This window comes from Danio aesculapii, chromosome 21, assembly GCF_903798145.1.
Source record: "Danio aesculapii chromosome 21, fDanAes4.1, whole genome shotgun sequence".
NCBI lineage: Eukaryota > Metazoa > Chordata > Actinopteri > Cypriniformes > Danionidae > Danio > Danio aesculapii.
In genome coordinates this window covers 16454987-16471380 of record NC_079455.1, presented here as the reverse complement: position 1 = coordinate 16471380, position 16394 = coordinate 16454987, and the positions used below count along the sequence as shown (strand labels likewise).

The 16394-nt window shown below is 32.5% G+C and overlaps 1 protein-coding gene across 1 annotated transcript in view; it reads left to right on the top strand.

The window, feature by feature from the left end:
* gfpt2 (glutamine-fructose-6-phosphate transaminase 2) overlaps positions 1 to 16394 on the top strand; it is a 54093-nt gene that overhangs the window by 24855 nt on the left and 12844 nt on the right. Inside the window, exons 8-13 of the mRNA XM_056445936.1 lie at positions 4572 to 4651; positions 9234 to 9351; positions 10014 to 10177; positions 13051 to 13146; positions 13492 to 13589; positions 16351 to 16394. The exon at positions 16351 to 16394 is cut by the window's right edge and continues 77 nt beyond it. Coding sequence (XP_056301911.1) covers positions 4572 to 4651; positions 9234 to 9351; positions 10014 to 10177; positions 13051 to 13146; positions 13492 to 13589; positions 16351 to 16394 — 600 coding nt within the window. The remainder of the gene's footprint in view (positions 1 to 4571; positions 4652 to 9233; positions 9352 to 10013; positions 10178 to 13050; positions 13147 to 13491; positions 13590 to 16350) is intronic.

Sequence of the window (16394 nt, the reverse complement as noted above, 5' to 3'; positions counted from 1 at the left end):
ATCAAACTGAATTCATTTTAGATTCTGTTCTAATGCTGCTCTGGGATGCGTTTCCCAAACAACGATGTACTGTAACTCACGGCTGAACTATCATAGTATGATGCATCGTTTGGAAAAAGAACAATGTAGTGACTAGTGTTTCCCAAAACCCGTAGTTTCTCTGTTGCAGATCCATCGTTTGAACCACGTTAGTTATAAAACGCCCTTAATGATGCTCTAAACTGGGTGAAGTAACAACTTCTTTAGAGAAGAACCCCTTAATTTCTTTGTGCAATTTATATTGTTTTACATGCACATGCATTTAAAAAAATCCAATTTTAGTTTTTGGTAAAAAACATGCACATATTTTCCATATTAATTGAAATATATGTAAAGGACACATATAGAGCATGTGTTTCCTTTACAAATATTATTGAGAACATTACATATTCTATTCTAAAACATAAAAACACTTAGAAAAGCTAACACGTATTCTAATCTCTTATATATATATCATATAACTGAATAAATAATGAGGCTATTTATGAAGAAATTAAATTTTTAAGATTAAAGACTTTAATTCGAAGTTTAAATGTTAGAATGTTCTGAACGAATAGGGCACAGGGGGGAATAACTGGAAATAGAACACAGCCAGGAACTATGTTTCTAACTATAGCTCTAGAGGTGTAGTTGCAAGTGTACATGTTTGCGACGCAGTTTGCGAATGTTCATTGGAACGATGGATTTGGGAAACGCCAAATCATCGAACTATGTTTGTAACGACACAACTTGCAACCTTAGTTGGCTAACGATGGTTTTTGGAAATGCACCTGATAACACATACAACATAATAAAGTGTCTTTGGTGTTTCCGTTTCTATAAAATCAAACCTGAACAATTTGAGGGTGTATGATGTCACAGCATGGCAAAACAGAGCACGTTTTATCACATGGTAACACTTTATAATAACTACACACTATGAACCATTTATTAAGCATTAGCAAATACTGAATTCATCTGTTAAGCATTAACTTTACATTAATAATAGTAAGCAGTTTATAACTGCAGCTACAAATGCTGTATGTCTTGACTTACAACCACATTTATAATGTGCTTAATAATTGTGTTTACATACTTTGTTAATGATTATTGGTTCATTACTAAATTCTATACTAATAGTTAATTTTATGTTAATAAATGCATTATTAACACAACTTCATGCAGTTTTGTGACCAAATCTAGTGAGGACTATTTATGCTTTATAAATCCCTTGAATTGACTAGATGCTAATGCTTAGTAAATGATTCATAGTGTGTAGTTGTTATAAAGTGTTACCGAACATTTTTCTGAGCATTTATCATAATGTATTTATTGACATATTGTGCCTTCAGACTAAATACTAATAAAAATGCAAAATTAAGGCGGTACAGTGGCTCAGTGGTTAGTACTGTCACCTCACAGCAGGAAGGTTGCTGGTTTGAGCCCTAACTGGGTCAGTTGGCATTTCTGTGTAGAGATTGCATGTTCTCCCCATGTTTGCGTGGGTTTCTTCCGAGTGGCCCCACAGTCCAAAGACATGCACTATAGTTGAATAAGCTGAATTGGCCATAGTGTATGTGTGTGAATGCATGTGTATGGGTGTTTCTCAGTACTGGGTTGCAGCTGAAAGTCCATCCACTGCATAAAACATATGCTGGATAAGTTGGTGGTTCATTCCGCTGTGGCGACCACAGATAAATAAAGTTACTAAACGGAAGGAAAATGAATGAATGAATGGGAAAATAAAAGAACATTTTTAATTAAAGCTCCAAGTGTTTAGAACAGAGCTTATGTTTCTGCAGCATAAAAACGCTTAGGTCGACACATGCCCTAAAGGGATAGTTGACCCAAAACTGAAAATTCTCAGATTTACTCCTCCTCTTCTGACAAAACAGTTTGAGTTTCTTTCTTCTGTTAATCCCAAAAGAAGATATTTTGATGAAAATTGGAAACGTGTAATCATTGACTTCTATTTATTTGTTTTTTCTGCTATAAAAGTAGTTACCACTTTCCAGCATTCTTCAAAATATCTTCTTTTAGTTTCAGCAGAAAAAAACTCATAAAGCTTGAAAGTGAGTAAACAGTGAATAAATGAATGAGTTCAGATGCAAAAACTTCTAAATGCCATCTGAAATTTTCTTCTTAATTGAGCTCCTGTGTGTAGGTTCAGTAATATCCATTTTATGGCATAGAATAAGCACTTTTTGTCATATTTAAAGTAAAATAACGCACCAAAAACAAGAGACTGTGAAAAATATTCATTTTGATGGAAATCTCAGACGGCACTTAGAGGTTTTTTGCATCTTAACTCTTCAAATGAACATTTTAGGTGAACTATCCCTTTAATTTTAATTCTTAAAGTGTTTTGCTTTAAACACCAGCACTTGAGTTGTTCATGATTGAATGTTTTTTTCATAAATTGCCTGTTTAGTTACAATCCAAAATCCACTTCACGGGACGGTGAGCATTTAGCCTACTGTGGACACTGAAATGCTCCTGCCCAACCAGATCTAAAAAACAAAGCAAGCACTGAGAACAACTTGGCAAATCAGCCTATGAGTCTGTGAGCTGCCAAGCAGGATACGTGGTGAATAGAGAAGACAACGCTGAAATATTTATTCAAACAGAAGGAGAAATGCAGAGAGAGTGAAAGGCTTATGCTTAACATGGGTGTCTTGTTTATGGCAGGGCTAATAATCTTCAAATAGCCAATAAAGGAGCAGTTTCTTTCCACTACTGAAACTGGGGCAAAGTCCAGCAGGTGTGCTGTTCTACCATAGAAACAATGACAGAATTATCCCTAAAAGGAGATGTAAGGGTAAGTTTAGCGTGAAATGACTTCCATACTATACTCAATGTTGGTATGGAACGATAACCAGTTTCAAGGTTTACCGCACTTTGTAAAAGTCAAGGTTTTAAAACCGCTAATGGTTTTCTGTTTTACCATTCCTAAGGTATATGGAAGTTGTTTTTTAAACATGTTTTTCACAACTATTTTATTTAGTTTTTTAGAGCAACTGTATCTCCAGCAGAAAATGAACCTCAACATTAAAAGCTACTGGTCCAAAATATTTTTAATGTTTTTCGAAATAAAATATATTGTGTTCAATGGGGGGAAAATGTTTATTACCCAGACATTTAAAAATAACTTATTTTGGAGCAGTAATCACAATACCACGAGACCATCATATTTTTATCCAAGGTTATCATACTGTCAGAATCTTATACCGGCCCATTCCAAACTCAATGTCATATTTTTCCAAAACAGTATAATTTTCACTGATCTTCATGACAAATAAATAAGCTATTAATACATTTTAATTTTGCAAATGTCTTACATTTTAAGATGTTGGTAAAAGATACCAAATGTTTGGCTTGTGTTCACATATAAAGACAAAAGTAAACAAAAATTGGCACACTGACAATGTTTCGACCTACAAGGTCTTTATCAGGCCACACAGGGAAATACAAGATAATCGTAGATATAGTCAAACTTAAGACATCACACCTGATAAATCTAATAAATAATATTAATAGGTAAATGACATAAGACACTGAAGCTAAGCAGGCCTGCGCCCGGTCAGTACGTGGATGGGAGACCACATGGGAAAGCTAGGTGGCTGCCGGAAGTGCTGTTAGTGATGCCAGCAGGGGGTGCCCAACCTGCGGTCTGTGTGGGTCCTAACACCCCAGTATATTGAAGGGGACTCTATACTGCTCAGTGAGCATTGTCTTTCGGATGAGAGGTTAAACCGAGGTCCTTACTCTCTGTGGTCGTTAAAAATCCCAGGATGTCCTTCGAAAAAAAGAGTAGGGGTTTAACCCCGGCATCCTGGCCAAATTTGCCCACTGGCCTCTGTCCATTGTGGCCTTCTAACCATCCCCATATCATAATTGACTTCATCACTCTGTCTCCTCTCCACCAATCAGCTAGTGTGCGGTCTGGCATAATATGGCTGCCGTCGCATCATCCAGGTGGATGCTGCACACTCGTGGTGGATGAGGAGATTCTCCCAATGTGTAAAGTACTTTGAGTGTCCAGAAAAGTGCTATATTAATGTAAGGAATTATTATTATTATTATAAAAAATTCAAGTCGAAACTAATAAAATTTGCATACACAGATACATAAAATAATAATAATAATAATAGTAATAATAATAATAATAATAATAATAATAATAATAATAATAATAAAACAAAAATAAAATAAAAAAATATGAAAAATAAATAAATTAAAAAGACATAACAGACACAGTGACATGGACACTATATATATGTATATAGTGTGTTTCATGAAACCACTTGTTTCATATGCATGTGTTTAATAATCTCTTTATGAACATTTTGAAGTGTCAGACTTTCAAAATAGGGACAAAAATCTTTTACATAAATTTTGAATTGAAAGGAGATGACGCTGAGAAAAAAAAAACTTTATTGTGGATGAACTAACCCTTTAAATGTCTTTAAAAGATTTGTCATTTTCTGTTTTATACCCACAACACCTGCTTTGCACAGTCATTCATTAGCAGATGTTTGTGTGTTTTTGACCAGGAGAGGCAGTCCGCTGCTCATAGGTGTCCGCAGTCAATATGAACTTTCCACAGAGCAGATTCCTGTCCAGTACAACTGCGGTAAGTCCGGCCCACGTCATCTTTTCTTCTCATCCGCCTGTTCATCCACCCAAACCAGTTCTGCTCACTCAAGCGAATTTATCTCAGACTAAATTAGCAGCAAAATTCCACACCCACATATCACACTTTTTGAACTTTTCATTTTTAAGCAATTTGCATCAGTAGTGAGTTGGTCATATTTAAAATTAACATTCATTTCTAAGAAGGTTTTGTACAGCAATGTTCAGAAGTATTTGGTCAGTAGGAGTTTATTTAGAAAAAGTCTCAGAAGTGTTGCAAAACATTCCAATTTTTAAATAATGATGTTTGTCCACAACATTAATAATTCAAAGAAATTAGAGAATAGTATTGAATTACATAAACACTAGATTAAAATAAGTGTTAAATTAAAGTTTATTAATAATTTAATAATAATAATAATAAAAGTATTCAAATAACACAAAGTTGATTCAATTAATAAACTAGATTGGATTCAAACAAGCAAAAAAAATCAAATAATATTCAAATGGTAGTAATATTAATAATAATTAGTAAAAAAAAATCTGTGAATACTATGTACAGTTGAAGTCCTAATTATTAAATCCCCTGAATTATTTTTTCCCCAATTTCTGTTTAACGGATAGAAGATTTTTTCAACACATTTCTAAACATAATAGTTTTAATAACTAATTTCTAATAACTAATTTATTTTATCTTTGCCATGATGACAGTAAATAATATTTGATTAGATAGTTTTTCAAGACACTTCTATACAGCTTAAAGTGACATTTAAAGGGTTAACTAGGTTAATAAGGTTAACTAGGCAGGTATAACGATGGTTTGTTCTGTAGACTATCGAAAAAAATATATAGCTTAAAGGGGCTAATAATTTTGACCTTAAAATGGCTTTAAAAAATTTAAAAACTGCTTTTATTCCAGCTGAAATAAAACAAAAAAGACTTTTTCCAGAAGAAAAAATATTATCAGACACATTGTGAAAATTTCCTTGCTCTGTTAAACATCATTTGGAAAATGTTTAAAAAAGAAAAAAAAATGAAAGGGGGCTAATAATTCTAATTGCAACTGTAAATAAAACAGCAGTATAGGAAATTAAATAAAATGATGTAAGTTCAAAGAAAACAAATACCATTTTAGATCAATTTCAATAATTAATTTTCACAGTATACAAAAAAAAAACAATATGTTTCTTGAGTGGCAGATCAGCATATTAGGAATATTTCTGAAAGATATCATTTCTGTAATATTCCTGTATTTGTAGATTTGAAGTGTGTCACATTCTTTCACTCAAATAGTTTTGACACAAAGGCATTGCTGACCTCTGGCACATTTTGGCCAGAGCTATTAAAAAGGCTTGTAGAACCAAGCCCAAAATTGACTTTGAAATATGATCTTTTATGGCAACATTTGTCATCCTCTGTTTGTGGTATCAGTAGTTATGATATAGTATGATAGTTTATTTGACATTTTAAATAAATGTTATACAGTCAACTATATATATATATATATATATATATATATATATATATATATATATATATATATATATATATATATATATATATATATATATATATATAGTATGTCATATAGTGAATAAAGCTCTGAAAAAAATGTTACATAATAAAAAATTAAGGTAAAATTGTAAAAAGTTGTTATTTCGTCTCAAAGTTACTATGAATAGGTATGTTGAGTGAAATGATCTTTTGTGTTTTATTTTATGAACTAACGAGGAAATTTTGAATAAGCATAGTTGTTACAGCCTTTATTCATAGTAAATGACAATAGGGCAAAAATGTTTTCAAATATCAAATATTGGGAAAATATGTATATCAACACAAACTTACACATTAAAATTTAGAAGAAATGTCATCAGTAGATTATAAAATAAAAGTTTACTCAAACACGTAGCTATAAATAATACAGTTGAAGTTAGAATTATTAACCCCCCTGAATTATTAGCCCCCCTGTTTATTTTATTTATCCAATTTCTGTTTAATGGAGAGAAGATTTCTTCAACACATTTCTAAACATAATAGTTTTAATAACTCATTTCTAATAACTAGTTTATTTTATCTTTGCCATGATGACAGTAAGTAATATTTGACTAAATATTTTTCAAGACACTTCTATACAGCTTAAAGTGACATTTAAAGGCTTAACTAGGTCAATTAGGTTAACTAGGCAGGATAGGGTAATTAGGCAAGTTATTGTATAACGATGGTTTATTCTGTAGACTATCGAAAAAAATATAGCTTAAAGGGGCTAATAATTTTGGCCTTAAAATTAAAAAAAAATTTAAAACTGCTTTTATTCTAGCCAAAATAAAACAAATAAGAATTTCTCTAGAAGAAAATTTTTTTTTATCAGACACACTGTGAAAATTTCCTTCCTCTGTTAAACATAATTTGGGAAATATATATAAAAAAAAAATCTAATAATTCTGACTTCAACTGTATAGATAATCTGAGAATGATTGTTTACTTTTCCAGTTTCAGTTTGAAACTTTTTATTTAAAGGTCCCAAAGAATAAAAATCTGGAAATAGACTGCTGCTTATTTAAACTACTTATTTAAAAAGAGCTAATTTAATTGAAAAGCATAATTGTTTTATGTTCAATTCACTTACATTTGTAAAAACAAGTAAGGTAACTTAATTGATTTGTATTGGGACAACATGAATGGATTGTGTGGAACCCAGCATTTGTTTTACAGTGCACCTAGGCATAGCTGAATAATAAGTACATGAAAATGACATAACATGAATCTTAATAAGCAACGTTTCCTCATTCTCATTCTTGTAAAATCCCGATGAAGACTGATCAGAAAACATGTGCAAGTGTACGTGTGTAAATGTGTGTGTGTGTGTGCGTGTGTGTGTGTAAGAGAGCAAGAAAGAGTCTATATTTACCAGCTGAAAAAACTGATTGTATCCTTGTAGTAGCACAAAACATTAATGCCTGTCACAAAAAGAGAGAGGACAATAATAAAATTACCAGTGATGCGCTTGCAAAAACACACGCACACATGCACGCACATGACAGCTAGATTGTTATAAATGAATCATTGTAAATATACTGATTATTATTGATTTATTACTGTTATCATAAAATGTTGATTGTCAAATGTCCAGTTTATTGTGATCTATTTTTATTGATATGTATGAATAATAAGATACATTGAATAATATATGATATATTTAAAATAATATGATATATTTTTTATATTTTATGTAATTATTATATATACATATGTATATATTATATATACATTTTCTACTACTACTATTTACTGTGTTTACTGTGTTTTTATTATATATGTATGCTACTTTTTAATGTAAACTTTATAAATGCTTTGGCAATACATTTGTAACATTTGTCATGCTAATAAAGCAATTATTGAATTGAATTAAATTTAAATTAATATTTGTTTATAGGATGCTTTACAATAATATATTTGTGCAAATACATTAGATTAGTCAGTACTGAAGCCAAATCTGGAGCTTATCTAACAAAATAATTTATGATAACAGTCCAAAAATGAGTACAGCCAAATCTATATGTTAAAGAAAAATATTAAAAACAAATTTAAAAATGAGAAAAAAATCAAGAGAAACAAAAAAAATATAAAATTTTATTGACATTTTGTAGTTTTTAATATTTTGCTTTGATTTAAACGTGTTACCTTTCTATTTCTGAAGGTGTTTGTTGACTAAAACATAATTTTAATAAATAAATCTGTTTAATTAGACAATTTTGTTCAAATGCATCAAATATTATGACCTAAAGTTGAAGTCAGAATTATTTACCCCCTTTTGATACCAAATGATGTTTAACATATCAAGGAAATCTTCAGGAGAAAGTCTTATTTGTTTTATTTCGGCTAGAATAAAAAAGTATTTAATTTTTAAAATACCATTTTAAGGTCAATATTATTAGCCCCTTTAAGCTATATATATATATATATATATATATATATATATATATATATATATATATATATATATATATATATATATATATATATATTCTGATAGTCTACTGAACTAACCATCGATACACAATAACTTGCCTAATTACCCTAACATGCCTAGTTAACCTAATTAACCTAGTTAAGCCTTTAAATGTCACTTTAAGCTGTATAGAAGTAACTTGAAAAATATCTAGTCAAATATTACTTACTGTCATCATGACAAAGATAAAATAAATCAGTTATTAGAAATGAGTTATTAAAACTATTATGTGTAAAAATGTGTTAAAATTTTCTCTGTTAAACAGAAATTGAGGAAAAAAAAATAAACGGGGCTAATAATTCAGGGGGCTAATAATCCTGACTTCAACTATATATTTACTGCGAAATTGATAAAAATATAAATTTTTCAAATGGATGTGTACTCATTGATGCTGAGCAATGTATATACTGTGTACATATCATACAACAATTTAACAAATTGAATTAATGTACTCTATGGCACCTTTATGTAATTGTGTGCATGCTGAATGCTAAATCACAGTACTTTACTTCATTATTTTTATATGGATATACATGTAAATAACATGTAAATGTTTATTTCTTTTTTCCTGTAGGTGATTCCAGAAGAGATGAACATGAGAAAAACCTGCATAACGGAGTGGGAAGCTCTAATGCCCTGCACTCAATTGACGACAGACTGGCGGTGGAGTTTTACTTTGCCTCTGATGCCAGGTAACACACCATAGGGTTTTGCAGGTTAAAGTCTGTGTAAAATAGAAGATTCTACCTACTTTACTTCAGTATTGCGATGTATTTTCAACTGAAGCAGAATATGGAAAAGTCAACAACTCTTGCTCTCAGCAGTCTAAAAGATTCAGAAGTTTACACACCCTTAAGTCGTTTCAACCATTTATAAGTTTATTTCATCTGTCAAACACAAAAGAAGATATTTTGAAGAATGCTGGATTGTTCTGGAGCCATTAGCATCCTTAATAAGTAAATGGCTACCAGTTTCAGACATTCTTCAAAATATCTTCTTTTGTGTTCAACAGAAGAAATGAACCCAAATATGTTTGTACCAATTAAATTCTCAGTAAACAATGACATCATTTGTGGATGAGCCATCTAATAGTCTCAAACAGCAATGTGCGCTAAAAATAGATTAAGCTTTGATTTAATTACAGATGAAAACCTTTTAAAGGCTGTATTAAATATCATTAAAGATTGCAAACATCCAGGTTTAACAGGTCCAACAAGTTGCTAACTGAAACGGAGATCAAGTGATATGCAAATGATATCAAGCTCAGCAGTGCATCCTGCTGGCCACAACACCTTATTACAGGTGATCATGTAATGAGAATTAGGGTAATTGTTTACAATTCTCTGTCTCTCAGTGCCATCATTGAGCACACCAACAAGGTGATTTACGTGGAGGACGATGACGTGGCTGTTGTGATGGAGGGGAAGCTCTATGTGCACCGCGTTAAGCGAGCGGCTGGAGAAGATCCTGTCCGTGTCATTCAGACCCTGCAGATGGAGCTCCAGCAGATCATGAAAGGTCCCGCATCACACTGACATTTCACTGAATTATTTTTTTTAAAAAGGAAGAGAAAGATTCTATTTCTCATTTTAAGACATGATTAACTTTTCTCACTCAAATATTGCACATGGAAAGAGTCTGTTATGGAGTTATTGATAACCTTTTACAATATATGGCAACCATTTCTTGATTACCTAGACCAATATAATGCAGATTCTGAGCAGCAGTGTAATGCTTAATATGCTCACTACCCCTATTGACTACCTCTTTGTATTTTCATTGAAACCATTTATACGCCCTATCTGTTTTTAAAAATAACTTAATCTTTTTATTTATTTATTTTTCTTTATTTTAATTATTATTATTACCATTATTTTCTTTGCATTATCATGCTTATTTCTTGTATTTTTTATTGTTGTTGTGTTGTTATTATTGAAAAATGTAAAACTAATAAAAACACTTGTTAAAAAAAGGAAGGGAAAAAACTTCAAATATATTAAACAAGTAAAAATAAGAGCATAAAGGCCTGTTTACTACACTCAAAAATAGCTTTTGCTGCTTCTTTAAACTACTTATTTAAAATGAGAACATTGAAACAACACAATTCTTAACATTTTTGGCCATCAACTTAATTGTTTTATGTTCAATCCACTTAAATTTACTTAAAATTATTAAGTTAACTTAGTCGAGTTGTGTTGGGACAACATGAAGGTATTGTGTGTAACCCAGCATTTTTTTACAGTGTAGTGTTGTGTGCTTTTTTTTAATCAATAGTTTCGAGCGAATAAAAACACACACCAATCAAACTGCCGTAGTCACATGATTTCATTAAATGAGGCTTAGTATTATGTCATAATGTTTTGCAATTACAATGATTCACTATTGTGGACGACGATTTCTCTCAACCAATGATTTCATATGAGTTCATTGAGATCTGCAAATTATTTAATCATTGTATACAGTATACATTTTCATAACCTGCTCTCAGATCAGTTTTATTAAGTTGTAGACTTTGAATGAGACATTTGGGATTAAATGAAATTATAGTAATAGTCATCTGTTTTAGTCATTTTCCTCTGTTACAATGCGTCTTAAAAACTGATTGAAGAAAAAAACACATTGTACAGACTTTATATTTATTTGTATTATTTTATTATTAATTGCATTGCATTAATTAAATTGTGGGAGCGGGCATGGTGGTACAGTGGGTAGCGATGTCGCCTCACAGCAAGAAGGTCGCTGGTTCGAGCCTCGGGTGGGTCAGTTAACATTTCTGTGTGGGGTTTGCATGTTCTCCCCGTGTTCGTGTGGGTTTTCTCTGGGCGCTCTGGTTTCCCCCACAGTCCAAAGACATGCGTTGGTGAATTGGGTATGTTAAATCATCTGTAGTTTATGTGTGTGAATGAGAGTGTATGGGTTTCCCAGTGTTGGGTTGCAGCTGGAAGGGCATCCGCTCCGTAAAACATATACTGGATAAGTTGGCGGTTCATTCCGCTGATTAGATGAACTGATTAATGCAGGAACTAAGCCGAAAGGAAAACGAACAAATGAATAAATAATTAAATTGTACTTTCAAAATAAATTTGATGTTAAGTTTGTAAAAAGTTCTTACGAATGCATATTTGTTTAAAGTAGTGGTCTCAAACTCAATTCCTGGAGGGCCGCAGCTCTGCATAGTGTAGCTTCAACCACCTCCAACTCACACCTGTTTAATAGTCTCTAGTAGTCTTGAACACCTTGATTAGTTGGATCAGCTGTGTTTGATTAGGGTTGGAGCAAAACTGTGCAAAGCTGTGGCCCTCCAGAAATCAAGTTTGAGAACTTTGATATAAAGGGATTTTCTGTTGAACACAAAAGAAGGTATTTTGAAAAATATTGGAAATCGTTAACTATTGATATTCATAGTAAAAAAAAAAATGCTTTGGAAGTCATTGGTTAGCGGTTTCCAACATTTTGAAAAATATCTTTTCAACAAAAGAAAGAAACTCATAAATGTTTGGTGTCAAAGAAGAGTAAATGATAACATAATGTTCTTTTCTGGGTGAATTGTACCGTAAAAGAGTGTTGTTTTTATGCTATACTGACCAGCAGGAGAATACACCAGCAGTGTATTTTGAAACATTGGTATTCGATACATATTAATTTTGCATTAAATAGCTTAAGGCAGGGGTGTCCAAACTCGGTCCTGGAATGCCGGTGTCCTGCATATTTTAGTTCCAGCCCCAATTAGACACATCTGAACCAGCTAATCAAGCTTTTTCTAGGTATACTAGAAACGTCCAAATTGGTGTGTTTAAGTAAGTTGGAGCTAAACTATGCTGGACCCTCCAAGATGGAGTTTGGACACCCCTGGCTTAAGGGATATAAAACTTTATTATGTTAATAGTGACTTGCCAGTTGGCATTCTTTCAAATAAAGTTATTATTGTTTTTAATGTAAATGGGTCTTTACTAATATACACGAGTAGTATTTCAACTATGCACTTATGTATATACATTTGGCAGATGCATTTTTGACATTTTGCATGTTCAGTCTATATTGTAATCTAACATTGTTGTATACAAAAATTCCAAAACACACAAAAGATTTTTTTTAGTACATAATGGCTACGTAAACCATCAGTCTTTCGCCTGATTTTAATTGTTTACTTAAAAACTTTGGATATTATGTAATAATGCACCAAACATATTTGCTAGTTTTTTTGCACTCATTCACAATTTTTCTTTAGCTTTTTTCCTGCTTCATCACAGCAGAATGAACCACTTTTTTTCTGCACTGAACTCTAAAGGACAATTTTCTAAAAGCTCTAGTCATTTGGGCATCTCAGTATCATTTCTTTAGATCTTTATGTTATATTTGTGCTCACATATCTTTAATTTCATACGCTTCAGGTAACTTCAAGGCCTTCATGCAGAAAGAGATCTTCGAACAGCCTGAGTCTGTCTACAACACCATGAGAGGCAGAATCTGCTTTGACAGCAACACAGGTACAACATGATCTTACACTTTGTCTGAACATCCTCGTGAAATTCAGTTCACCACCCCTGAAAATACTGATTTGATATTAGAGAATTACAGCCATTTCTAAAGGTGAAGTGTGTAATTTCTGTACCAATAACGTCATCAAATTAAATTACAAAAATAATGGCAATCCCTCAAATGGTTAAGCTTGACAAGTGCTACAAAAAATAGAGCACTTAGCACCACACAGCCAGTGTTTACACTTTTAAGCATTATGAAAGTGATAAAATTTGATACAATTTGAAGAAATCGTCATGCTATGATTGATGTTTGTATTTTGCCTTAGTCAATATGTGTTTTTTCGTGCACAGTACTTCTCGGGGGCTTGACTGACCATCTGAAAGAGATCAAAAGATGCAGACGTTTGATCATGATTGGCTGCGGGACCAGTTATCATGCTGGAGTGGCGGTGAGTGTTATATTTATTTACTTCCTTTGTATTTTATTAACAGAACATGCTATTGCTTTCCAGATGAATTTGAAAAGAATGATATTGTATATTAGGGTTGCACACTAATAAAAAAAAAATCTTTGAAATATTACAAACAACTTCCCCAGATGAGTTAAATAGCTCTATTTGCAAAGAATATATTATTTTAGAATGATTGGGGTGATTTTGTTGGAGAATGTATTTGCATATTATATAATAAACCAATTGCAAGCACAGAAAAATTTAAACAAAGGACTACATGAACTAAATAGTATTATCTTCAATATATCATTTAAATACGATTATTCTTGTTTTTTTAACTGCCTGCTCTACCAAATGGTTGACCATATTTTGACTGTAAAAGTGTTTTAATAATGGTTTACACTACACAGCATTGTTGGTTTACAAAAAAATCAAACATAATTCTGTTGTGCTACTACACTTGAATTTGGTTTTATTGTGAAAAAAATAAAAAACAAGAAAACATGTTAAATAAGAATCTGAAATATTTGATGGCATATTTAAAAAAATAAGGATGATTTAGTATTCAAAAATGTTTTATTTTGATTATGTTTTTATATAAATATGTCTTACACTTTATATTTTCAGATTTATTTATAGTATATGCATTACAGTGCTTTTACTATAAACCAACATATCTACCATTTGGTAGAGGTTGATATTTTAGAAATTATGGCATGTTGAAAAAAATGCATTGAGTGTGTTAACTAGCATCATTGGGAGTTATGAAATGCAATCTGAATGTTTTATACTCACTTTAAAAGGTCTTAAACACACAAATATCATGCATTCTGAACCCTTGTCATCTTTACTGTTGTAGATCTTGATGCTCAAACAATTGTGCACTTCTATTAAATATGTAAGGGATAATCAACATATTGCTCTTCATTAAAAGATTTGAAATGCACATTGTAGAGGCAAAGAACTGCCCGATGTGAAGTCTTACTGTTTATTTCATTGTCATTTACCATGTTATATAAAATGTAAAACTAGTATTGCTCTTTGAAGTGGATTATTTACCACAGCCATATCACCCTGCAGCCCAAGAGTGGTTACTCACTAAACCTAAGCAGAGCTGAGCCTGGTTAGTACCTGAATGGGAGACCACATGGGAAAACTAGGTTGCTGTTGTATGTATTGTTAGTGATGGTAGCAAGGGGCGCTCAACCTGCAGTCTGTGTAAGTCCTAATGCCACAGTATAGTGAAGGGGACACTATATTGTCAGTGAGCGCCGCCTTTCGGATAAGACGTTAAACCGAGCTCCTGACTGTCTGTGGTCATTAAAAATCCCATAGTGTAACCCCGGTGTCCTGGACAAATTTCCTCCTTTGGCACTCACCCATTACGGCGTCCCAATCATCCTTATCTACCAAATTGGCTCTATCACTGTCTCTCCACTCCACCAATAGCTAGTGTGTGGTGAGCGCACTAGTGCTGTTGTCCTGTGGCTGCTGTCGCATCATCCAAGTGGATGCTGCACACTGGTGGTAGTGTGGAGAGACCCCCATCTCATGATTGTGAAGCACTTTGGATGTATGGCCATACACGATAAATGCGCTATATAAATAAACATTACATTACATTAACAATATTTGACCAAATTTTCATCATTTTAGATCTTCCTTCTTTGAAGGAATCACAAGCAGACAGAGAGATAGCAGGCATGTGCAATAGAGATATTGTATATGTATTTAAATGACATGGGGATATCTTATAGCTCATAGTAACATGAGTTAGCTACCTCTTCATGAATATTTTTGAGCACATTGGCGAGTTGGTTGATCTTCATCTGCTGCTCAAGGAATGAAGGCGCCGCCAACTGCCACTGAGATTTTATGGTTACTATTAATGTACGAATGTAGTGCATTTATTTCAAACTGTGATTAAAACTGGCTTGAACTACCTGTGCAATAAAGTCTGCATGAAGTGGAAGCTATGAGGGTTTTTTTTTTTTTTTTTGCATTGTAACGTAGTTGCTAAAAAACAAAATTTTAAAAGAGCAAACAGTGGGCGTGGCTTGTTTTTTCTACTGCGAGCTGATTGGATGTAGTGAAGTAAGTGGTTTATTTAGAAAGTTTGGGAAAGGGGTTTCGGGAGAGTTATTACAACCTAACAGACACCTCCTCCTCACCATTTTTGTTTGCGCTGTCAAAATTGACAGTTAAAAGGGTGAGGTTTAGTATGTTAACCACGCCCAATACCTCAGACCGATGTTATTTGAGTATTTAACTGAAAACAAACAGTAAGTGCATTTTCAGATTTTAATTTTAAATTAGAAGAGCAAACTTTTTTTCCTAATGACATGCACAGATGAATTGTTCACCACAAAACTAGCAACGTGAGCTAACAAAATCAATATGTTAGATTTGATTTTGTACTTTAAACGATTTCATTCGACACCTTCCAACCAATCAGAATCAATAATTTCAACAGACCAGGGAATGAATGTGTTTTTTCCATAAGTTTATCCATTTTCATCCTCACAATTTAGCGTCACGTCTCTTATATATGTAATTCATGTTATATGCTAATAAACTGCTCTTTTGCTACTATTTAAGAGGGTTTAAGAGCAGTAACCTCAAAATGACATATATCGGGTTGTTTTCTAATTGTGATCTCCACTGTATATCTGACTGTTGTCCATCTTTCAGAGCTCCATTTGGACTTTAGTCAAACTCAAGCACATAATCATGACATTATCTGTGTTTCTCTATGCAGACGCGACAGATCCTGGAGGAGTTGACTGAGCTTCCTGTTATGGT